General features: G+C 40.1%; 1 protein-coding gene across 1 annotated transcript in view; it reads left to right on the top strand.

Moving 5' to 3' along the window:
* The window catches only part of EYA1 (EYA transcriptional coactivator and phosphatase 1), a 92163-nt gene extending 67543 nt beyond the window's left edge, over window positions 1-24620 (top strand). The window contains exons 14-19 of the mRNA XM_082498991.1: window positions 11985-12043; window positions 12241-12401; window positions 12611-12725; window positions 13029-13150; window positions 15125-15225; window positions 23519-24620. Coding sequence (XP_082355117.1) covers window positions 11985-12043; window positions 12241-12401; window positions 12611-12725; window positions 13029-13150; window positions 15125-15225; window positions 23519-23599 — 639 coding nt within the window. The 3' untranslated portion in view covers window positions 23600-24620. The remainder of the gene's footprint in view (window positions 1-11984; window positions 12044-12240; window positions 12402-12610; window positions 12726-13028; window positions 13151-15124; window positions 15226-23518) is intronic.
* The last annotated feature ends 1816 nt before the right edge of the window (window positions 24621-26436 follow it).

The following is a 26436-nucleotide window of genomic DNA, read 5'->3' as shown; positions in this document are numbered from 1 at the left end:
CAAGTTACTTGTGATAGTGTGTATCATTTAATAGCTCCCATTTCTCTTGTCCGTAAAGCAAATGAGACTTCTAGGCTTTCGGTTGCAGGAGTGTGAAGTAATGCTTCAGAAAACAGCAAAATTACTGCAAAGTTATTCCATTGTCCTTGAGATAACATAAAATATTGGTAGGTATGCATTAAAATAATTTAGGAGAAAGGAGAAAAAAAAATCCTTTGATTTTCTAATTATTAGTTATAATTATAACAGTTATAATTTTTATTATTTCTTAGCATCACTTGTCTATTTTTTACTTTATGTTTTTTAAAATAATACTATTAGAAGGAAAGTATGATAGAGAATGCACTTAGTTATTAATGAACTTAGTTGGTATTAACAGTTACTGCATTTAGGTTCGGTTTGTGATAAGCTTTCGGAATGCTTAAAAGAGTAAACCATTGATTAAGTCTGCAGCACCGCTGTTAGGGCCGGTATTATCTTCCATTCAAGATGAGGAGTAAAGTTAAATAGAATTTAATGATTCTTCCCAAACCATACAGCAACTTCACAGGTTTTAATTGTTCGATCATTCACAAAGAAAGTTGTTGGAGGATGGAGGGGTTTGTTAGTATTTTGGTTGGGATTTTTTTTTTTTTTTTAAAGTAATAGGTGTAGCTGTTTAAGAGGTAAACACGGCAGCTCTGAGTGCTTCCTGCTCTTTGTTTCCCTCATGCACAATTACCCCAGTTCTATTTAAAACATTTCATTTGTGAACTTGTCTCAGAGCATTGCAAGACCTCGGTGTAGCATTATGGCATGAGTTTCCTTTGTTGCGCGGGGATCGCCGCTGATGTACTAGCGAGGAAGAAAATCAGTCTGGCTGTGTCAATGTCAGGAAAAAAAAAAAAAAAATTATCCAGTACAGAGCAACAGCGTTGCTGATAGGTGGAGGGTAACCTCTCTTGAGGTAAAGGGGTGAGTTTACTGACCCAAAAGTAAATATTGACTAAGATGATGCCAAAGAAAATAAATTTCTGAAGAACAATGCATTTCACATTCTCTCAAATCAGAAAAATAGCATGTGCGTTCTTCGATATTCTAAGAAATACTTCTTCTCTAGAAATATTTAAGAACCATTCTATGAAAGAAATACTTTTTGTTTGGAAGTAATTTTCAAAAGAGCGTGATGGTTAAAGACGCAGCTGAAAGCAGAATCAGCTCCTGGTGATTGTTGGATGTAATCATTCATGTTGGTCATGCGAATTTTTATTGCTGGTAATACAAAAATTGAGACCATAACAGTCCAGCTTTTCATAAAGGGGTGGGTTTTGCCTGATGACCTTCATTTAGTGGTGAACAGTGGACAGAAGTTCACGTTCAGACCACTAGGTCTGGTTCATCTGCTATGAGAAATAGCTGATTTCGTTGAGGCACCAGTCTGATTTTGGCAGAGTTAGTCTGGTTTGGCTCTGATTGGAGGATGGGTCCTGGAAAGTCTTAGGGAACCTTTGGCCCTTTACTTCCTAATTGGTTAGGTGGATGTTGAATAAGAAACAACTGTAGTCGCTTATTACAAAAACAGGTCCAAAGGACTGTAGAACATACTGAAAATAGATTTCTGGGCCATCAAACTCAAGAAAATAAGCAATTACAGGAAAGGCTGTTGAATAAGCCTTGTTCATGATGAGATACAAGGGATGGTTGCAGGGAGAGGAAAACTTCAGACAGAGCTGGCTGAATTATCACCCTCCCACCCCCAAATACCATAAGGATGGCAGCTGAACTAATCCCTGGTCACCCAGAGTAGAGTCATCCAGGGCCCTACAGAGGAATATCTATTCAAAAATGCCTTTTCTCATTTGGCTGAAATAAGAGTGCACCCCCTCCTTATGTTTGCAACGTCTGTAACGGGAACCTCCCCACCAGACTGTGGCTGGGTATCCTATGAGGATATCCTCTATAAGGATATTCTCTATGAGGAACCCGTGATTCAACTCCTGATAGTTCACCTTTAGCAAACAGAGAGTTCTGGGAAAACCAAATGTGATTATTCCAAAAGCTTCAGTAGAGGTGTTTTGTTGTTGTTTTGTCTTTTTTTTTTTACAGCAATACATTTATTTGTAGGTGTGAACCTAATTTTTAAGGTACTTTGAGCGCTGTGAAGAGTAGGAGAGTTCACTTTCTAATGTAGCTGTGAATGAACGATTGTAGACTCCCTTGCAGCAGGCATCGCAGCAGCTCTTAGCACATTCAGACTGATACACACAAAGCCCATCTATTTGCATTTAGTTTTCCACAGTAGCAATCCAGGAACAGCTCAGTTTAGCTGCAGGAAGGAAGGAAAGAAAGGAAAGGAAATACAAATCATGGTAAGGCATTTTCCCTGATATTATGTATATGAGGGTATGACTGGAAATAGTTTCTCGTCTATGTGATACGATAACCATGGGTGACTTGCAGAAAGCTCATGAAGTTCTGCTTCATGAATGTGGGACTAAATTACACCGCACATGTAGCTGTAGGTAAATGAACACGAATGCAAAACAAAGTCTTTATTCATAGGCAGAACTGTGGCTTTGCTGGTGTGTAGAAAACCCAGCTAAAAGCTTCAGCCCATCCGAAATGCATGATGCGTGGCTGTTGTGGAATGTACTGCTGGGGTTCCTGAGCGTTAGAGCTATGAAGAATAACAAATACCTCCTTAGCTTACTTGAGAAGATCGTTCCTATAGGCTTATGCAAGTTATTAACCACTTAACTTCTTTCATGTGGCCAGCGATGGGCACCGTCATACTAGGTGCCGCTGCAAATAGACCCTATATGATTTCCTTTCTCAAGGGAGTCAGATGGAGTGGCCTTTGCATGCATACAGCTCTGCTGAAATACACAGGAGCCTACCAAGCTCGTACCATCACTTTATCGCTTTAATTACCTTCCTGTTGCTTCTCCCTTTCTCTAAATGTAAGGCTGTAAGGTGGCAGAAAACCCCTTGCCTCTCCAGCTGGTGCTCCTAGAGCTCTGGCGAAGCGAGAGTTGTCCTCTGCTCCAGCTGGGCAAGGCAGCGGTGCCTCAGCTCACTCCCTCCTTCTGCCACTGAGCAGCAGCGTAGGGGTCAACATCTGCCCCACAGCATTGAGGGGGGCAAAGAAAAGGAAGGAGAAAAATGCAAAGTGTTGTGCAGAGGTCTTCAGGCTGCCCATAAGAGCAAAAGTTTTAGCTGTCTGTACTGGCAAGGTTAGCAGAGAGAATTTTAATCGCTCTTTTCATAAGTTTAATTTTGAAATTGTTTAAAATTGAAATATATTTGAACAACCTTTAATATATAGTTTCAATAAAATGTATATGTTCCTAAAAGTATACTTTCAAGTTAACACATTTGGGAATAATTCATGACATGCTGACCAGGTTCATGGCTTTTGTTACTTCTTTGAACACATTCATATATTATTTTCACTGGCTTTCATTAGTCATAGAATTTTTTTCTTTTTACAGAAGTATATATCCGCAGATAACATGAATCATGTCGTAAAGAAGGTATTTACAATGTGAAATGCTGAACTTTTAAAATAAAGTGAATTTGACATTTTGAACTTAACACTGTCCTTTCCAGGAGTGACACAGGCTCTTTAAACAGATAAATTTGAGTCATATTTAGCCTTTTCTATCTACGGGTAGAATTCTTTGACACCCTTTTCTTCCCTTCTCTTTTCCTGCAACATCTACAGAAATGGAAATAGTTGATTGTTAGAAAGGCACTCCAAAACACTTCTCTGAGTAAGATCGTACATTACAAAAATAGAATAGTTTTATGTTTTATCTTGTCTGAACTACTGGAATGTAATGAGCATATTCAGAACAATAGGGAGTATCTCTGAACTGGAACACGAAAAACAAATCTACACCCTAAAGCAAGCGAGAAAGCTCTGGGGTTTGGAGGACTGCACTTACCGTGGTGGTCCTGAGCTTTGCTGACCCTGTGCTAGAGGTATAATTTTACATTTCAGTCTTCCTTTTCAATAGATAGATTTCAATGTATCCAGTAATATATACCCGGACACTATCAGTTCTTATACCTTCCATATCTGGTTCATGACATAAGTATCTAAAGGGCGGGTTGAAGGAGGATGGAGCCAGGCTCTTTTCAATGGTTCCCAGTGACAGGACGAGGGGCAATGGGCACAAGTTAGAACACAGGAAGTTCCGTTCAGATACACGGAAACACTTCTTTACGGTGAGGGTGAGAGAGCACTGGCACAGGCTGCCCAGGGAGGTTGTGGAGTCCCCTTCTCTGGAGATTTTCAAGACCCGCCTGGATGCAGTCCTGAGTAATGTGCTCTGGGCAATCCTGCTCTGGCAGGGGAGTTGGACTAGGTGATCTCTAGAGGTCCCTTCCAACTCTGAAAACTCCATGATTCTGTGATTCCGTGACACTTATGAGGTAATGAGAACTAGCAAAATAGAGTTTTCTTTTGCTGTGGGAATGTAACTGTCATGTTACAGTTGCTACATAGATACTTCACTGGGTCATGTTTTGTTTTAAATTGGATTCTTGCAGTTACAAGGTGCAGCTGAAATGAAAATGTAAACCTTGATTTTAGTGTGGCTACTTCAGTAAACACAAGTTGCAGAATAAGATCTGTATTTAGTTTGGAACAAACACTGTTTTCTTTAGGAGTATCATATTTAATCCAAATGCACTTGTTCGTGTGAGCAAGCAAAATAGGATTTTAATCACTTTTTCTATTAGAAAAGAATGACATCCATTGCGTGTTCTAAAAGGGTTATGTGTTCAGTGCGGGAGAGCACTCCTAAATCATGGGCTATGAAAAGGAGTTTGTTAAATAATTTTAGATCTTAGTCGTCAGTGCTTATAATAGCTAATAGTTTATATAGCTAATAGGCTTAAACTTGGTGGTTTTTTTGTTTTGATGTGCTATTTTAACAGTAAAAGGTGAGGTTTGGGGTTTTGTTGTGTTGTTTTTGGTTTTTTTTTATACTGTAAGCTTCTCTTTATAGTCTTAAGTTTAAAATGGGCGTGTTTTGAAAGCCTTCACAGCCTGATTTAATGCCTTGACTGTTCATCCACAAATTGTCAGACAGAATGAAGTGGATTTCAAGAACTCTCTTTGTTCTTCATATCCTGTGCCTGACCCACAGGTAATCTGCACCTTTTTTCTTCAGCGCCGAATAATTGTGGTGGGAAAGAAGAGAAAATGTTAGGGTCACAAAGTGCAGGCTAGACGGAGATGACAGGTCCTGCCAATTGAGTGCCAGTATTGAGAACCTGCGAACCGTAGTCTCTGCTCTTTCACATGGATTTGCGCTGTACGTTAGCAGGCTCGCCGCGATGATGGGTTAGGAAGTTCAGCACTTCAGCCTTTATTGCCTCGGCTTGAACGGGAGTGCAGAGGGTTTTTGTATATTTAGCAAGTACAGTAGAGGAGCATTCGGCACAGGCCGTATGCATCCATAGGTGTGTAGGTGTGATATAGGTGTGGTGTTCTATGTAATGTCTATTTTCTAACTTGTATGCATATTAGAGATTTTGTTATCCTTCTAGTCAAGTGAAAAACAGAGATTTACTCGTCAGGTTTAATAACTACTGTTAAATAATGTTGGCTTCCTTGCATTTTCTTTTTCTAAAATTAGAATAGGGACTAGTTGGAGCAATCTGCTTTTTATTTTGCAGGAAGATAATCACAGGTATGAGTAAAAAGGTATAGAAACCAACTGATTTATAAAGAAAAATGGTCATTCGCAAACTAGCTTTTGAATATGCTTGGGAAAACATTCCTTGACAATCTGTAAGCCTGTGTTTCCCAAAGAGGCACGTTGTGATGGCTTATAGAAGTGATGAGTATTTGTGGAGCGGATAATAATCTGAAAGGATATATATCTTAAAGGGTATATATATCTTATTTCTGGAAAAGACATAAACAGATACTGCTGTCGTAAAAAGCACAGCGGTGTACACTAGAGGATTTTTTTTTAATTAAGGTTTTTCAGATACATCACATTTATAAAGGATTGCAGCTTTAACTTGTTTTGCCAGATCTGTTCTCACATGTACATGACCGAATTTCTCTACTGTTCAGTAGGGAAAATGAAGCAGTGGATATAATTGCGTAATGACAGATATGAGAGGAACAGAGAATCCCAGCAATCATTTCCTGTGAGTTGGCCAGCTTCCAGGCTGTCTCAATGGGCACGCTGATGTAAAGGCAAAATGAAAATAGCTTGTTCTGAAGGGTGGTTGTTGGGGGTTCCCCCCCCTCTCTCATTTGACTTTGCAGACTAAGGTATTGAAACAATTAGTTGACAGCATGGTGTTAGTTTTCTCACGGTAAATTAAGAAGATTAACCAAATGTGGAAATGTATTTTAGCTATAATCAGCAGATTTGGGACTGTAATACTTCGGCATCCTCTGAGGCTATGTTCATAATATTTTTCACGTTATTCCTTTTCATAATGTGCAAACTTGTCCAGAGTTATCTTACACTCAGCGTTTATTCAAAGACAGCAGAACTATTAGATTTATTTTTGTTAGTTTTGTAACAGAGAAATGTAGCTGATCAGCATGCTAGCCGTTACGTCACTCCACTTGGCACGTAGTATTGGCACAGATAAGAGGAACTCTTGTAACAGCCTTAATATCTTTTTTTTATTATTATTATTATTAATTTTCCTACAGTAAATTGAGTAGTGAGGCATATTTTACATAATTATGGCAGAAGTGCACAACTTGACGGGTGGTAGCGAAGGAGCAACGTAATATAAATATTTGCAGAACATTTCTGCCATAACTTAATGCTCTGCATATGAATCTTTATAAAGATCCTAAGTTAGCTTTAAGGAAGGGTTCCAGAAGACTACATAGGTCCAAGCATTTTAAGAGCTGTGAATGATGACTGTGGAGCATCTCTGGGAGTTTTTGGCTCATCATACAAAAACAGAAAAGAGAAGGCGGAAAAGTTAGCAGGAAGGAGTTAGCAAATGCTTTGGGAGCGGAGGAGGGAGAAGACACAAGCTTTCCATGTACAAGTCTTAGGCTAGACTCATCTAATCATTCATTTTTGATTGCTGTTTTTCTTTGGCTTACTGCATTTCACTGGAGACATATTTTCACTTAGCAAATGATTGCAGCAGTTTTACGGAGCTCCTGCAAGCACGTATCTGCTGCTGCTTCAAGCCCCAAAGCAGAGCTGATGGAAGGGAATGTAGAAACAAGTCTCAGTTACTCTGTGCAACGGCTGTTGGTTTAATTGAGCTGCTGCAGGAGATTTGTTTCAAGCTAAGCTACCAGTTGCGGCACTGAAAGGTCTGAGGGACACAAGCACATGGATCCATGCCAGCCGGCTGCGTGAGAGGACAGCAAAGGACAGCATGGACAGTAACTTCTTAAACTACTATAGGCAGATTTGCTAAGGTACACGCTGACACTTATTTTTCCTTAGGCTAATTGGTAATCCCACAGACAACCCCCAGTATTACCATTAACATCGTAGCTTTGAGCGTGTTACTAATGTTCTAGATCAACTGTCTAGCATCGTCCCTCATCCAGGCTTGCACTTTAAAGGTATATAGGAAATGCCTTCTTTCTCTCCCCTGACAACAGTTTTTGCTGGGGTCTCCTTCCTACAGGCTTTTAAATCCTCCTGCATTTCACAGCTTGCTGTCCCTCCTGCTGCTGTTCCTGAACTGAAGAGACCTGCGCTCTCCCTTTGCAGAAGATTTTTCTCTCCGCCTCAAATTCTTGCTTAAAATTTAATTCTCCATGAAGCCCTTTGAACAAACCTCCCCAGGCGCTCCCCAGACAGCACTTATTTGACACAGCTCTGAAGGTGCTGCCTTGGGCAGCTGCCAGGAGGACCAGTCCCGCTCCCATCTCCCAGCCCCACTCTCCTGCCGTTTCCCTACAGCAGGCATCAAGCCAGTATGCTGATAGTACGCAAAAACAACCAGGAAAAAACAACTGCTCCCGGTTTCTGACCAACTTGCCCTGTGATTGCTGGCCACGGCTGCAAGGGACCTGCAGGAGAGATCTGAATCACAGCAGCGTCGCTTCCCTAGACTAAATCACCCTTTGCGAATACCTGTCCTACCCCCTTTTTGCCCCTCATACACAGAACGTGCCTGTGGCACCGTGAATAAGATCTTTTAAAGTTTCTGTATGTTTTACTAGTCCAAATCTGATTTTCAAATGTGAATTAAGCACTTTGGCTAGGGTTTCATTAAAATCATTGGAGTTTAGAAGACCTACGTGAGAATAGGGTTTAGATGCCTAAGGTGCTTTGCCCTTCTGAAAGTATTATCCTGGAACTATACGAGGTGCGTTTTGCTTTCCAGGGATTGATCCCAGAGTGCAGAGCTGCATCTCAGCCTGTCTGACTGAAATACAGTCATACCTTCAGTGCAAACATGTCATCGCTTGTAGTCCCTCACGAAGATTTCAAACTGGGTACGCTGAAGTTGCAAGGTCAACACCCTTAGGAGCAAAATACAGCTTGCTGCATAATCTTTATACGTAAACCACAGGATATTTTGCTCCTTACTTGCCAATTCAGCCTATTTTAAAAGAGAATCCAACAACTTTAATGTTCTGCTTTGGAGCTGACAGCTAAACTGATTATATCGTAATAAAATACATCTGCATAAATAACATGAATTTATAGTGTTTCTACAGGGACTTTCAGTATTAATTTCAGATAACACTTTGCCAGAGAAATTAGGGGGAGAATACTAATACTGTATTTCCTACGAAAATTTTACAAAAGTGTCAGATATATCTGTAAAAGTTTGAAATAGTAAGCCTGCAACCAAACCAGGTATTTTGTTTGTTTGTTTGTTTTCCTGAGTGGCTGTTTAACTGTAAGTTGGCTTCCGTCACAGAAGCTTTTTTGGGAAGTACTTGAGGATTTTACGAGTCTTCGTATTCTTATTAAAATAGATCTTTGCAAAGATATATTGCTTGGAAGGGCATACTTTATTTGTTGGTCAGCATCCAACTTCATTTTAGCATATCCCTGATTATAGTGCATCTGGAGTAAACTGCTGTTTTGAAACGTTGAATGTGTGGGTCCTTGCTTATAACTAATCAGGGGACTGAACAACGTCTCAGGTAGTCTTTGCTCGTAAACCAAATGCTGCACACAAAGCAAGCAGGTGAAAACAGGTACGAGGTGTTCTGAAGGAACGTTGGGCCAGATCAATGAATGGTGGGCAGGTAATTGGCGTCTTTGAAGAGGTATTCCTAAATACCTTTACTGCTAAAAGAGCAATTGCTAAATGAGTGTTTTTCCTTCCCGTGTTCAGGGGTTGAAAAATGCACCAATCACTCATTAGCCCGAAGTCCGAGGCAGCTAGACAGCAGGAAAAAATACCTGGCACTCAAAGCTCACATTTAGCCTCAAAGCCGTGTCCTGCCACTCAACGGGAACAAAACAGTCGTGCACTGTTTGTGACCTTCCTTTAGTTGTACCGGAGTGTCAATCACATGGGTCTTTAATCCTTTCCAAATTATAACATGTATCTCTTGTGCTTTAATTTTGCTTCGTTCCCTTCCTGACTTTACTTTTTTCTTCTTTTATATTCCCGACAAAAGAGGACACTATCTCTCTCCATGATATTCAGTATCTCACCTGAAATTTGTGATGTATGTGACCTTTTCTTCACTTTGCTTGCTTTCTTGACACTGTTTCTATACCTCTACCCCACCAATTTTGAGTCTCTGATTTCTTTTCTGCATTTTTCTCTCCAAAATCCCTCTTTCTTTCGATACCATGATTTCTATTTGTAATGTATCATTTCAGTTGTCACTTTTTACCTACCAAGCAGATGGTTAGACAAAAGGGGAGAATGTCTGTGATGTTCCAGGGCTTGTGATAGTCCCAAGACCTTGCAGCATAAATTAAAATTCCAGGTCCTCTCTAACTAAGTTGTAGTGGTGTCATCTTTCCTGCCTCTATCTTTTGTCTGAGAGAGCTGAATTTGGAAGTCTGTTGAGTTATTCCTTCTTTCAAGCACTCCTGTGAGAAGCTGATCTTCTACTCCTTCTTTTAGTTTTGTAGTTACTAAAAAAATTGTTTCTTTTCCCAGATTTCTATTTTGAATCCTCTTCTCCAGCAACTTGTTCATGTTGACATTCATAGTTTCCAAGCGGGGGGAGGAGGCCATTGACTTGATGATTTTCACTGCTACATTGACAACTCAATCTTGAGTTTTCTATCCGTGGAGACTCAGAAGTCACTGAGTAGTTGAAGAGTAACTACAACGGGAAACTTGCGGATTCAGGATGGTTTTCCTTCATTAGCTTACATTCAGTTCATATTTGAATTGTTAACTTTGGAGACATTTGGATGGACAGTTCCCTTCCGTTTTAAACAAAAAAACCCACCTTAATTTCTGTGAATTTGATAACTTGCTGAAGAAGCTTCCAGATTATTTTTTTTTTAGCCAAGTTGATTTTCAAAGCCTGGCAACATATGTTCACACTTGTAGGTTCAGCTGTGTCTGCACATCTAATACATTTGTCTGCCTGAGGAGGAAATTCGCTGTATGGTGGTTAAATATGAGCAAAGTAGTATTGTCTTTCCTGTGCTGGTTGTCGCTCTTACCTCTCTCTCTAGGACAAGCTACCTATGCGTAAAGTACAAAAGAGTACCTCTTACAGTAAGAATAAGTATATATTGTACAAGTGCAAAAGACCACACCTTGTTCTTCAAGGCGTTTTAAAAGTTTCTGAGGTATTTTTTCGTAGACCTGTGTTTTTAAAAATCTAGAATCCACAGCCATCATGTGAGGCCAAATAGACTTCTTGAGCTTTTTTCTTATCTGAGGTTGTTGACCTCAGGAGAGGAGGAGAAGGTTACAGGGTCAAAGTCTTTTCCTCCTTGGAGCTTGCTGCTTGCTGGGAGAGGGTTGGCTGGAAAATAGATGTTTTAGAAAAAGGGTTGAGGGTCATGATTTTAATTCTGTTAGGGAACAGCTGGTTTGAGTTTCTTTCCACTTCTATCTTCCCTCCCTTCCTCACAAATCCATGGAGAGAGAAAAATTTGTTCAGAGGAAAGCAGTAACACAAAAATAAAGGATTGCAATATTTTCATGTTTTAAATAGATCATGTTTGTTACAGGACTTCACATTAAGAGAGCGAAGAGGAAATTATTAAAATAATTGAAATCCATTATTGTTTCAAGCATTGAATTGAGATTGGTCTAGAGTGCCAGAGGTTTATTTGTTTTCCTGCCAAAAGTTAAATTGTTAATAGTAATGTTCTAATGTTTTTTTGGTGGGTAAACAATATGCATTACGATTTTTAATTTAGTGATGGACAAAGCTAATTATGAATGCGCCGTGTTAGTTGGCATCCAAGTCGCTGAAGAAAGATGCTTTGACTTGGCTATTTCTGTTCAGATTTTCTTCATCTTTGCATGCTGCTTTCATGCACTAAGACCAAAGAGAGAGAAGGAAACTCACAACTCTCAAATGAATGGCAAACTAGGAACAGATTTTTCGTCTGCGCTCCTCTGAAACACTGGCCTCAGGCTGTGTTGGTGTGTGGCTCAACAGCAATCAGAGGTCATAATTTCATTGGCGGTTAGCATCAGGTTTAATTTTTCTAATATGTTACATTTACCAAAATGTCTGGTTTCAGTTACATTTATGCACTGACTGAATCAGCTTTGAGCAGCATGATGTTTTAAGGTACCTGAAAGGCTACAAGAACGTTTATGGAACACATATGCTAATTGTTTTTAACCACTTTCCTTTCTAAACACAAAAATGTGTTTTTGGAAAGCCTTTTAACAGTAGTAGCTAACGACGGTGTGCATTTATTCTAAGAAATGAGCACAAGGCATAGGTAAAATAGTTGTTTTAACAAGACTGCCATCTACTGATTTCCACAATTAAAAATATCCCCGATAAGTGGGTTGTTTGTAGTTTTTTATAGCTTTATTTTCGAGATTTGCAAGATCAAGAAAATTACAAAGTCTTTCTGTCACCTTAGGAATGCGACCAGGTTCACATTGACGACGTGTCTTCAGACGACAACGGTCAAGATTTAAGGTACAAGAGAGCTGAACAAGATAAAACGTTGCTTTGCAAGTTCCTTCCTGGGAAAGCGATGAACTGCCGTACCGCTTCCAGTAGCCCGCTGTCTTTTTAGCTGTCTTTGCCTTTGCAACCCAGCAAAGGGAGTAGCTGGTGCTCGAACGTAGCCTGTTGCGTTTTGTTAATCTGGGGGTTTGCTTTTCTCTGACTAGCACCTATAACTTCGGAACAGACGGCTTTCCCGCCGCCGCCACCAGTGCGAATTTGTGCCTCGCGACGGGGGTGCGCGGAGGAGTGGACTGGATGCGAAAATTGGCTTTCCGCTACAGACGAGTAAAAGAAATATATAATACCTACAAAAATAACGTCGGAGGCAAGTGACTCTGAAGTATATGACAAAAATAGATGAGAAGCAGTAAAAGGGAAGAACTTCTGGTTTATGTTCCTTTTTTAACGTGGTAGTGTTTAGTGAGCTGTTTAGTTTGCACCACGCGGAAAATTGTATCTGAGCTAATGAACGCAAAGGAAAATGACAGACCGTTACTTAATTTCGGTGCAGACATGCCCTTATCTACTCCACAGGTCTTCTTGGTCCAGCAAAAAGAGAGGCTTGGTTACAACTAAGAGCAGAAATTGAAGCTTTGACGGATTCTTGGTTAACACTTGCACTGAAAGCACTCACCCTTATTCATTCGAGGTGAGTATGAAGAGTTCGAGGTAGTTGGGAAACTTTAGGATGTCTGCTGATAGTCTAGAAGAGGCTGCCTGGTCTGGTGGGCAAAATGCTGAACCTGGAGGACCTCTTCTCATTCCTTGTTCTGGTCTGACCATGCCACTTTACCTGGCTCTCCTGTAAGGTGGAAAAAAAACCCTTTCTTTGTAAGTGGCAATAATAATAGTGAGGGGTTTTGACGGGAGGGGGTTTGATGGGAGGGGTAAGGTTTTCCTTGTTCTGTTTCGTTTTGTTAACAAAAGGATGCTTGCGTTTTCTCTTCCGTAGGACAAACTGTGTGAACATTCTTGTAACAACTACTCAGCTAATTCCAGCTCTGGCAAAAGTCTTGTTATATGGACTAGGGGTTGTATTTCCCATAGAGAATATTTACAGTGCAACTAAAATAGGTGAGCTATTTCTATAACCTTGTGAAACATTTGAAGCTGTAATTCTAAATAAAAACTTATTGTAGTCTATATATATTTCTTGCATGCATTCACTGTAGCAAATGTAGAGATTAGTAATACCTGATCTCATGAAACACTGTTCATGCTAAAACATCCTACAAGTGCTTTTCAAATGTTTGTCGTGATCCAGCACAGAAAGCTTCATATAGCTGTGGTAACACTGATGTTAGGAGGAAATACATTTGCTTTTTGGTCATCATTTCTCAAAACTGCGAGGCTGTGTAGCAGTTCAGAAGGCTGTTTAGTAGACTGATTAGCAGAAGAAATTCTGTAAAGGTAAGCCCTGGCTCCATTTCATTCATGGGCTCTGGAGCAAATTTTGGTAAACAATTTACCAGAAGCAAGAATGTTTTGCTGCAGAATGTAATTATTTAAGCTCATTCATACTGACTGTAATAAGCTTCAGCCAGGCAAATGTTTATTTCTGTTTTCTGGTTCAATATAAAAGATGTTATTCTGAGTATGTAGAAGTACATAGGACCAGATGGCAATGGTGCTTGTAGTTTTTAATGTGATTATGACATATCTGTTCTATCTCAGATTCCCTCAAAATTGTGGGCTACATGAAAACATTTTTCATGTGTTCTTAAGTATCTATAATACAGGAAGCTCGAATGGCCAAGAAAATATGGTGGGTTATTTGCGTTTGGTTTTGTTTTTTTAAAAAAAAAAAAAAACAAAACTTGGTTGAGAGTTTTATGTAGAAATTTGAAAGCGTTGCCATAAAAGATTTAAAACTGTTTCCTGGATAGAAATGTTACGGTACCGCCTGTCAAAACTTTAAAATAAATTAAAACTTTGAATTATAATACTTCAAATGCATGTTTTAATTAAAACATATTTTAATAAATATTCACTTACGACTTCACATACACAGGACATCAGGGTGCTTTTGCAAAACTGCATTCAGTCACTGGCTGTCACAGGAAATCAAGAGATTTTTGTAACATGACACAATTAATAATTTTCAAGCACCATTTCAACCTGGTTAGTGTTGGAGGTTTCTTATGCCTGGTGCTACTGTTAAAGGGTGTCATTGAGTAGTTTGGCTTCTCTGCTGGCTAGAAACCTTTTTTGAATTTCCAACCTATTTGTTCTTACGCTGGTATTGTTCTGTAGCTGAAATAACTATTTTGAAAACCACAGTTTTTCTCGTCGGTTGCTGTAAACACACAGGTAAGCATGTACCATGACCAGACTGAAGTGATCTTTCAGAATGGGTACATTTGAGAAAACTCAACTGTAAGCATTTGCTTTCTTTCTGGCTTCCCAGTACCAGTACCTGACGCTTCCCGGTCTCGGTACCTACGTGTAGGACTGGAGCACTGGGATCATTTCCCCAGGTCTGTGCAGTGAAGTAATGAGCCACATTAATGGATCCCAGTGCAGGATCAGGGACCTTGCCCGTGTATTGGATTACAGGCATTTAAATCTAAATCTTTTGGGTGACCTTCTAAGTCAAGATACTACTGTTTCAGGAGCTGTGATTAATCTTGTCACAGGTTGTGGAGAAAAAGCTAGAATTTCAACTCAGATTCAATCAATTTGCTCAGTTCAGGATACTGGCTGTAAACAGCTGGTAGAGAATTCTCCTGGTAGAGAAATTCCCCCCGAAACCTGTCTCAGATTAGGGAAGGAGACGAGAAAGGTGATATTGCGGACCTCTAGTCCGCTATGTCTACCGTGGTGTGTGTACTAAAGGATCTCATGGAGCAGATTTTAAGGTTGCCTGTCAGCTGCTGTGGCAGGAGTAAAGCTGCAATCAGCCTTGATGTGCCATCCTGCGGGAGAGGCTCTTCTCGCCCAGTAACTCTAATTATTTGTGATAGTACTGGGGACATCCGGAATAAAAGTGTTCTGTTTGATGTCATCCCATCACCACCTGTCCTGAATAGTCTGATCTTTTTCTTTCAGGAAAGGAAAGTTGTTTTGAGCGAATAATTCAAAGATTTGGAAGAAAAGTAGTATATGTTGTTATAGGGGATGGTGTCGAAGAAGAACAAGGTGCAAAAAAGGTAATGGCTCTTTTTCAGTGCGGGTTGATTTCAAGAGTCTGAAATTGTCTGAATTGTCTTTTCTTCAATAGGGGACAGCGTGCGTTGACATTTGGGGTTTGTGTCTTTACTTTATTAAAAATGTTTTGACCATATCTAGTAGAAAGCTGCATAAAACTGTAGATAATAATGTGCCCTGCTGTTTTCCGAAAGACATATTAAGCTAGCTCTGTATGTCTGATTTATTTCAAGAAGGAGCCAGAAAATGGACCCCAGCTTTTGTGCCAAGAACTAATAGTTATGTTTTCGTTGGCATCCCAATTTACCACATAGGATGTTATGAATATAAGCAAAAAATGGCAATTCTTGCTGATCAAAGGCAGTGTGCTATTTGACTATATGAAACACGTATATGTCACACCTTGGAAAGGCATGTAGGACTGAAGTAGGTATACAGAAATTTCAGTTTTCTTGTGCGTCCGTAATTTGGAATCTGCGTTCCGGTAACTATTCGTGGTTTGTCCTGCATTCATAACCTCAGTTAACTGAGCAGAGGATGCTATTTGACTTTGTATTTATTATTTTTTGCTTTCCTCTGGGAAGAAGGGAAAAAAATCACTTTTTTTTTTTTTTTTCCCCACTGTGGAGCAAGCTCTGTAAAAAGCAATACTTCCCCCTGAAAAATAATAGGCAGTTTTCCTAGCCTTGCTATTTTACTCCAGTACAGCACATACAGACTCTTCGCTTGGAGGAATGAGGCATAATTCGGCTATTTGAACAATAGGAGAAAGAATAGGAAAATGGGCATTCCTGTTCTTGCTTCCTTTTACAGGTAAATTGCTTTTACACAGCCGCTTTTTTACCCCAAAACTCTCTGTGGTACTTCCATATCTGTTTCCACTGTAACTTTCTAAATTGGAGAAGTGAAACTAATTAGTCCGCATGGCCTTTTAACAACCACTGACTGGTTTTGCTTCATAAAATCCGGATTTTGTGCCCCCGAAGCATTGCGGGTGGGTTCCCGGCTCGTCCCAGCACTTCGCAGAGTCTCAGTTTCATATATCCCTTTGGCGGACTGACGGGAACAGTTTGCTCCTTTCTCCTTCAGAAATGCCTTTCATCTTTGCAGAGAAATGTTTTCCCGCTGTAAATGATTACATTTTAAAAGCTGCATTTAAGATCGGGGGGTGGGGGGGGGGAATTCTTCTCTTTGTTCCTTTTCTGTTGCTCAGAGAAATAGTGTTGTATATGATAATGGCAGGAGTAGTCCTTTCGGTAACATTATCTAACTCAATGCTTTTTTCAGCAGGAAACATGATTCAGAAAAGCATAAGAAAAAGCCTTTCCAGTTGCTAAGAGGAGTAGCAGTATAGAAAGTTCCTTTGTGCCATTACTTCTGTGTATTCTTTCTCGGTGGAAGGAATTTTCAGATTCAAAGCATGGTAGATGCTCTGGATTAAATTATCTGCTGCGGCGATGCCAGAGAAGTCAATAAGTAGACCAGCAGCCCTGCCTTTCTGCAGAAACTATTAATCTGATTAAGGAGAATGCTTCTGTGATTCTTGTCCTGCTTCTTACTCCACCGAAAAAGAAGTCACCGTTTCACAGTGTGAAAGCAGGATTTGCCTCTTAAGTTTTGGCTCTCGCGTCCTGCAAGAGCAAGAACCCCCCAGTGCCTTGCCATACGAGGAGCTGGTCCCAACTCAGATGATGCCTGTTTGGTCCTCTGCCCCTCAAGTTGTTTTTAGGGTTATTAGGAGGAACGAGTGTGGGAATGCACCCTAGTGTATACTGTGCTTCGGCTCCAAGATGTGTGGCCAGTCTAAGGAATAAAAGGTATCACTGTATTAGAAATCAGTAAAAGCCCAGACCTCCTCTGGAGAACACGCAAACAAACCAGGAGATTTACCCCTCCAAAACCACCCAAAGCCCATCGATCCAAAGTGGCATAACTGTCCCATCATGTACCCCATTGCCTCGTTTATCCCCTGAACCTCGTTAGCTGGTTCCTTCCTGCCTTCCTTCCCATCAGCACGTCAGGTTTGGGGATATTCTCAGGGCAGGGACAGCTTTTGTGTTGTGCCTTTGTGCAGCATTTTGCTGAAGCGGTTTGGCCTGTGGTGAAGCCCTTAGTACGTTTCTTTCCACTACTGAGAGCGTAAGCAGTAGACCTTTCTTTAAATAGCACTTCATTGATTACATGTGCACTATAAGGAGTATTTTTAAGTGAGCATATAAATTCAAACCTATTTCATTTAAGACATTTTTTTATTCCATGTTTGTTTAGTGAAAAGAGATGAACTTCCAGCTTAGGAGGTAAGAAAGTGAAGGTTTGTTATTAAAAGGAATTTACCAGAAATTTATCAGTTGCTTCATCATAAAACAAGATTTTCTTTTATGTCCTTCATTCATAGAAAATCCTGAGTCAATACTGCAATAGGAAAAATAAAGGACACATTTTAAATCTTTTTTATTGTTGTTCATTACTGTAAAAATTCAATAATCGAAACTTTTTAATACCATTTAAAAGATCATTGCTCTTTTGAGAAGCATTTTTGGGATAGGCTGTTTTTCATAAAATACCTCTTTTGATTGATGAAAATAAATACAATACACTGAGGAAACGGCACGCTCTTACATTTCACGTAGCACGGGACCGGCCATGGTATCAACACCTTTGTTTAGCTGTCACTTCCAGCAAAATATTTTATAAGACGATTAAAATTCTCAGGACATTTGCGTTGCAGACTGGGGGATAACTGTACCCTTCCGGATCAGTTCAGCGCGCAGCCGGGGTGGCTGTAACGCCAGGGTTCACGCGGAGGTTGCTACCTTCGGATCAGCTTCCCCTGGAAAAGAGGGAAAGGAGAGGGGAGAGAGAAGGGGGTGCGAGAGCCGAGGGGTGCTGGGGGCGGCTGCTGGCGGCGGTGCGGGTGTCGTGTGAGTCAGAGCCGCCACCTCTGAGTGCCACCGCGGTGACAGTGGGTTTTCCTGCCAGAGGTTCCATTGTCTTGGCATTCCGTTTGGCTTTGCTTTGTGTTTTGTTTTTGTTTTCTTTTGTTTAGTTGTGTTGCGTTTTGATTTGTTGTGTTGTTCGAGCTCATCTTTTGCCTTTGCCTTTGGAGACAGTCAGGAAATACTCGTAAGGCAGGAAAAAAAAAAAAAAACAAACAAAACCAAACCAACTCCTGAGTTTTTCTACTTAGGAGAATCCTCCAAAGGATTTCTAATTTGCAAGAGGAGACAAAGCAGGAGGCTCTCTGCGCTGAGGAGCTGGATTTTACATCAGGTGATTCGGGAGAGCCTGGGCAAATCGGCTTCTCCCTTTGTCTCCAGAATGGTCATGCTGCCTCGGAGGGAAATTGGGAGGAAAAATCATAAATCTTTGTGGAGCAATAAATAGAATATAAATGGGTATCCAATATGCCACTGCTTTTAAGCTCACAGTCACACTGTGCTGGGCAGGTTTGGGGTAGGAAGTAAAGACGACCGCTTAGCAAATCTGGCAGGAACACAACAAAAATACCGTGAAAGATGACAGAAACCGATGAGTTTTCTATTCAAATCCGTCACAGATCTCAGGAGTAAGGTTTTTGTATAAATATGTATTCCTTTAAGGGAAGGAGGATAGTCTGCGCTTTTCGGTGCTGCTGTGGAAAAATGGCTTTGTTTTGCACATGCATTAATAGAAACACTTTATTTCATTGAATAAAATAGTTGATGTTTTGTTCTTTTAGTAAATATACACGGAAAAGTAATATTCCTTCTATTTCAGAAATAAAATACCTTCATATTTTAGGTTATTTAATAATATGATAATTATTAGGCTCATTAAATTAATAATTTAACTTTTCATGCTTTTTACACCAAAACCGAATTCAAAATTTTTCAACCACGTTTCATTTCAAAATGCCATCAAAACTAAATCATTAAAAAAGTTCATAAATGTATTTATTACCAAGTATCATCTACAAAACCATTCGTGTTTTTTAAAAGACAAAAGCTTCATATTTACTTGGAAGATACTGAAGTAGTACACAAAATCGTTGCTTTACTACCGGTCCAGATACATATTCCTCCAATAAGCAATAAGAAAAGCTTTCTTATAGTTTCACTAGATACTAATGCATCCAGTTACACCGACTATTTATCAGTGATTAGCATTTGTCATCCATTCTCCCGCAGCAGCAAATGAGATATTAGCCTTTTTCTGTGTGCTCAGAATAGAAGACACGTGTTGTACATGACATGTGTGCTAAGTCTTGGCAGGGGGGACTTTCTAAAGACAATATTTAGTGAATATATATACAAAGATTGCTCGGTCATTCCGTAAGAAAAAATGTACTTTTGTCTCATGGGTGTGTTGGCACTTTTGACAGGGCTGAATAGTTGTGGCCAAATGGGGCGTGTTAATGCAGGTATAAAGTATAAGGGTTTGTATGAGAATTTTGATACTTTAAATGTTTTAGTTTTGTACAATAATTTATTATCTTAGATAAGGTGAAAATTACTGTATATGCCCCATGAACACGTGTGTATATATGGACGCGTGTGTGTGAGACTGTATATACATACACAAACATATACACACCTATATTGACCGATATCAGGTTTGTTTCCCCTCCCCTTAGCTATGAAGGCTGTGCCATAGGGTCAGACTGATAGAGATCTGAATCGGCCGTGTTCAGCCCTGTAGAGAGCGCCAGCACGGATTCCAGCCCCGTGCAGATGCCGCGTTCCTGGCATGCTTTATTTCTTGGGAGTGTGCTGCCGGTCTTTTGACCTATATGCAGGAGAGCTGAAAATAATTATAATCCTGAGGTTTACACAACCTCTTTGTTTTCATAGGACTCTCTAGATTCATTCCACACCTCAGTCCTGTAACTACATGGTGTAAATGGAGATACACTCCTTTCGCAGACATAAATAAAGCGGAGGACACTTAAGTGGGTTTGAAATAGAAAGATATAGCCAAAATAACGACCACTTAAAGTTTTGGTTTAAAATCTGACCATAAACAGCTGAGAGTAATCCAAAACTCGATATCGCGTATGGGCATCTAGCAAGAATTGCTGTGATTTGATTTAGCAGAAGCTAAACCTTCTGTTAAATCAATCAGGGTCTTTAACTGCCTGGTGTGTGTACGCTCTGTGATGCTGAGGTTGTTACTAGGGAAGCAGTATAATGCTGGAGCTGCATGAAGCGGGAGCTGGAAGCCAAGAATTTATTACTACAATCCTCCCTATTCATTAGTTTGCTGTATGACCTTGGACGGCGTCCATGTCATTGACTCTTGGCTTCTGCAGAGACACTACGCAAAGGCAGGTGTCCACCAAGCTCTGCGCCACGCCGCATCTTAGGTATGCTATTTACGCCTCCCTGCCCCGGTGGCTGGGGCAGAGCCGGTGCCAAGCGGACTGAGAGAAGCAGGGAGCTATGGCTGGCTGGCAGGGGGAGCAGGTAGGTCCCACCCGGTGGGGGGCTTGGGAGAGAAGAGGGGAACTGCAGCCACGCGAGAGCACCGCTGGCCAAGTGCAGTCAGCTGGCAAACGCTGCACGGACCTGCTGCAAGCACAAACCCGTGCCCCTTCGTCCTTGATGTCATACCCCTATCAGATGTTGTAAATTCTTCCAGTAACATCTCGTAGCCTAAATGAGAGATGGGTGCACAGAAGCTTTTGGAGAGTCTGGAGAACAGCATGATTAGGAATTTTTATTTCGTTTTGCTCTTGCTGCTTTGCTTCCTGAACATGGTGCAAGAAATAAATCTTTAGGAAAGATTTGAGTTGGAAAGCAGCAGTGTCTGACCAGACAGATCGCAGAGGATAGACTATGTGTAATGTAGCAGGGAAGACACTGGGACCTGGAGTTGTAACTGAGCAAGCTAGTTGCATCTAGTTTCTGTTGCTGGTGGAGTGCAGAGACAGTACAATGGAAGTCTAGAATGAAGATGCAGAAATAGTAGGAGTCACAGTCAGTGTTTAACACTTCTGTCTTAAGGCAGGGTTTAATGTGTAAAAGCGTTTTGGAAATATCATAAGCATTTTTTCCGACAACATCTCAATTGTCTCTGAATTATTTTCTTTGGGTTTTTTTGTTCTCTCCATAAGCAGCTATGGCTCATGCATTTATCTTCAAGCTGAAATTTAGTCAGCTGTTTCTCAAGGCTTTATAACCATCTAGAGTAAAGGAAAGCAGAGCAGAAACTCTTGCAATGGTGCTTCCTTGTGGATCATTTTATTTTCTTGCTGAAGAAACCTCTTGCTCTAAAATCTAGGCATACTCTGAATGTAGGCATCTGTTGATGCATCCATATTGCACTTTAATTCAGATCAGTAGTGTCATATCTAAGCAGACCTTCCAATCATTCCCCCTCACTATGCTTTGATTAACAACCGGGACTGGTTTTGGGCGGGAGGGGGGGGGGGGGGGGGGGGAACAACACAACAAACCAACAAACCAGCAAAACTGATTTCTTTTGGATAGAACTAAAGAACAATATATTGTACTGGTACTCACCAAATGCTCTCCAACTACACTTTTTCCACGATGGCAGACTAGAGGTATTTGAAAGTAAAAACCCTGAAATGTGGTGCACTGGGTGCTCAGCGCCACCTCCTTCACTCTGCAGTCCCCCCTACTGTGCAACTCCGCTTGCTGACACCTGTTCTTCTTTGGGTGCGCATTGTCCAGGTTCCTTACAGTGCTCCCTTGATGATCCTGTATGGCTCCTTGGTCTTGCTTATTAATGTTAATTAATTAATAACTTCTCTGACTCTTGCAAGAACAACAGCTGATTGTTCCTTAACAGTTGCCATTTGACTTCGGAGGTACTTGCGGGCTACTTACGTGGTTATATTTCTTTTAAAAATCTCTGGTTTATTCTATAAATTCAACCCAATTCCTCATCACATCATTATCTAGATTGAAGCGACATTCTTCTAAAAATAATAATTTATACACTGACAGACAGCTATTTACCTGAGCTTCTAAAGAAAAATTTATGGTAGGCTCTGTGCTAAGATGTTTGCCTCCTGAGATAGGTATAAGGTAAAATTACAGAGCCTCCAGTAGACACGCAACTGGAAACAGTTTCACATTATTTTCAAAATTGTTCTCTAACTTAAACTTTGAGGAGAAGACCTGAATGAAAAAAAGGAGGTCAGTGTAGAAGTGATAATCAGAAGAGATGGAGTTTTGCCACTGATTTCAGTAGAATTAGGAATTTATTTGGGAAGTGCTGATGAGGGAATGAAGAAAACCTCTCTGAGAAGTCATAGGTAAAATGCTTGGGGAACTCAGAAGCTATTGTGCTTATAAATTGCTTGTCGTTTGCCTCCTAAAGATGCCAGGACACAAGCTGACCCAAAGAAAAGGTGAAAATGATCCTGTTAGCCTTCAGAACATTGTTGAATTGAAGCTATTTTCCCATGGGATTTATAGAATATTTTCCTGATGAAAGCTGATGGTTATCTTTTTTTTTTTATTTATGCAAAAGTTCTTGCTGACACTATAATCCCTGGTTTAGAGTATAAAGATAATTCTTAATCAGATTTTTACCCTTCATGGATGAGGTAATGTGTGCTTTTTCCTGGTGTTTGTGTTTTTGGTTTATTCAGGTTCTTTGCAAATGTATTTGTGCTCCAGACAGATTTTATTACAGCTAATAGGAAAAAAATATGTATTCATTTTAAAACTGTCCCATATGGAAAAGATGTTTTAAGATCAGTGCTAACAATGAGTGATGTTATACAAACCACTGGGATAAATTTCCTTTCAAAGTGATGTGAGCAACACATGAGCTATTCTGAATCACCGTGGCTATGTTCTTAACTCACCTGCCAGGGATAGTTCCACAAGGAACAAACATGTTTTGATAGTAAATAATACTTTCACTTCCTTTATTTTTTGTTGGGTTTGTTTGGTTTTTTGGTTTTTTTTTAGTCAAGTTCTGTTCCCTTCCTCAAAGTACCCACATGCTTCATGCACAGGTTATTTTCCTTAAATTTTTTCTAGAAATAATATTTTCTTCTGCAATGTGCTGAAGTCTGTTTTTCTTATAAAAGGATGAGAAACCCCTCCTTTCCGTATGATCTCCTGCTGTTGCTCGTGTTGGTAAATAGACTTGCCATTACTGAGAATTTGAGCTGAGGGGGTGGGTCAGAGAAACCAGAGATAGACGTGAAGGGCTCAAGGTTTTAAGAGCTCTTTTTCTCTCCTCCCAGCGTTCCCTTATCCTTGTGAAAGACAATGGGTGGGTCTAAATACCAGCATGCTTGGGGTTATTTTTACATGTTGTCTGTGCTGTTCACAGCATGCTATGCCATTTTGGAGGATCTCGAGCCACTCTGACCTTATGGCCCTTCACCATGCCTTGGAACTGGAGTACTTGTAGCAGCTCAGCAGCACTTTGAAACCCCAGAGCCTCCTTCTGCCCGTGGACGGGATGCCTGTGTCTTGTGTCAGCATTGGACTACAGAACTTTGTGATTTCAACATGTTGACGTACAGCTGCATTTGGTCTTAACCCTTGCCCTTTCAGTAAACGGAGGAGCATGTCTTTTTCTTCAGAACAGCTGTTGACTCTGGTACCGCGAGTCCAGCAAAAATAAGCCATGCAAACGTTTGAACAACTCATCTTTACCATATTTGCTACCAAAAAGAAATAGAGAAGGAAAAAAAAAAAAAAAGAAAAGAAAAAGGAAATAAAAGGTTCATACCTGTGAAGAATAAAAAGGACCTGCAAATGCTTTGTAGCTTTTAGACTCGTCAATGTGACACACACCATTTCTTCAACACAGCAAACTTGATTGCACAATGAAGACTGAGATTTTTCAAAATACCAGTGGAGTAATTTTCTTGTAAAGAAGGTTTACTTTTTGGTTTCTCATACCCAGGGTACTCTGTACATCTTTACTTATTTATGAACAGACTATATTTTGACATCATATAACTGAGGATATGTATAATAGGATTAAAGGCTATTATAAGCCTTTGCCTTATGGTACAGCAACTACTTTTGATTTTAGCACATTACAGAGTAGTTTAAAATATGTCTAATTTAAACTAATAGGTACATCACTGAGACAATCATGTACAGGAAGATTTTTTTGTGTAAATTTGTAATAATGAATGATTCTTTTACATATTGTTAAGGTAAATGCTATTGAAAGATAGTAATGCCTTGTTGGTGAAGAATGAGGCCACGTGTGCACAAACTGTTGTGCAGTGCCTTATCAATGCGTTGGATATAAATATGTAGATAATGGATTTTTTTAGATAAATTTGTCAAGACCAAAAGCATGGATGTCAAGTGTCAATAAGAATTGGGTTTTGTTCTTCTCGGCTGTTTCTCTAGCTTTTTCTTCTCTCACCTAGTCTGATTATGAAAAGATTGATTTCTTCCCCCCCCCCCCCCCCCCCCCCCCCCCAAAAAGGAAATCTAGATAAAACACAACTGAAGAGGAGTCCTTTGCTGTCTTCTGTTTCTTCTGTTTCCTCTTTTAAAGTTAACATATTAACCATTTCTTAAAGTATTCAAAAATGAATTAGCAGATTCATTGCCTAAAGAAATAGAGAGAGAACACAAATATATTTTAAGACATGATTTAAACTGGAATCTTGGGATTGAATAGTTTCTGTGTCACCCAAAAATGAAGGAAACTATCATCATCATTATTTTTAGAAATTAGAAATGGGAATATTTTGGAGAAATTGAACAAGAATACTCGTATACATTTAAGTTTTTTAATCCTCTTCCACCAGGAGTCAGATTTTCCTAAGATATAACATCCATTGCCGGCAATGGAAATACTGAAATACTTACGGCCAAGGAGTTAAAATTTGCTTTTGTCTATACCCATTTACACGACGAACCTAAACTAAACTGTGTCTGTCTGTGACTTGTGACTTTTCTAATCCTGGAGGCCATGAGCTACTTGGTCAGATAAACTGTTAGTCTGACTTTTTGGCTTGAATTGTACCAATTCCCTTTACCTGATTTAAATCCTCTCATTAAAAAGAAGCCTCGGCTTTGTTGGTTCATTCTCCAACTTTTCTTCTTGTTTTCTTTTGCTAAAAACACCAGCCTTGAAACAGCTACCTGCAGAGCTACAAAGCACCAATGTAGCTACACAACAACACCCTTCTCTATTGGAGGAATCATATTGCTGCTAGAATTCAATGTTTGCGGATTGCTTTATTACCAACAGAGAGGTTTTATCCTACCAAGACGTGCAACTGTGCTTTACTTTACCCAGTATGAGTGCTGGAATTCACGCAGTACTCATTTACGTACATAAAGCACGTTGTGGGTAGTTTTTAGAATTGAGACTATAATTAGCCTTTTTTTTCCTCAAGCAAAGTAGACAGTGAGGGGGGTTGGTTGTTTTCTTTTTTTTTTTTTTTCAATTTTTAGTCACTTGCGGACTAAAAAAAAACAGTTTATCTGGGCCTTATTGTACAAAAAGTGTGTTGTGTCCACAATTGTGTACAGAATTTTTCTTCATTAATTTTGTTTTAAATTAATAAAATTGATTTGTGAACATATTAAACAATTGTCTTGTATGCAAGTCTATGATATTTCTGCCCTCTAGGTTGGGAACAAGGAGACATCTCTCATCTCTTTGCTGTCACAAGGCAAAAGTTGATCACCAGCTGAGATGTTAAATGGGATAAAAAAATTTGCATCTTGTTTACAAAAGGCTCTGTTAGATGGGCAGCAGTTGTTTTGCTTATCGGCAGGAGCTAGAGAAAGTCAGTGCAGAATAGGGGCTTGGTGCATGGTGTCCTGGAAATGTGTGCCTAAGTGACTCGGAGAAGTAAATGCCTGAACGTTGGGTGCCGCAGTGCCTCCGAATGTCATCTGAAGCACTCCACGTGCTGAATGGATGAGTCCCATTCTCAGCCAGCTCACTCAGGGCTACAGCATTTCTCCCGTCCTCTGAGGAACCTGAGGACCTGAACATCTCTGGAAATTCAGGACTCGTATTTATCTTTTGCAAGCACAGAGCAGGGCTGCCCTTTAAATCAGGGTGAGAGTGGCAGTGCCCACCATTTTATAGCAGATGCTTTATTGTAGACCCATGAAGTATTGGTGCAGAGTATGGGTTTGACCTTCCGCAAGTTTATCCTAATTAACAACTGTTAGACTAATCTGCCCAAGAAACACCCACCACTCCTCCTGGTACTGCTGTGCCACCCTGCACAAAGGGATTAGTTGAACCTGAGACTG

The sequence above is a fragment of the Vanellus vanellus genome, assembly GCF_965231255.1.
Source record: "Vanellus vanellus genome assembly, chromosome: 2".
NCBI classification, from domain to species: domain Eukaryota; kingdom Metazoa; phylum Chordata; class Aves; order Charadriiformes; family Charadriidae; genus Vanellus; species Vanellus vanellus.
This window is presented reverse-complemented; position numbering and strand designations above follow the sequence as displayed.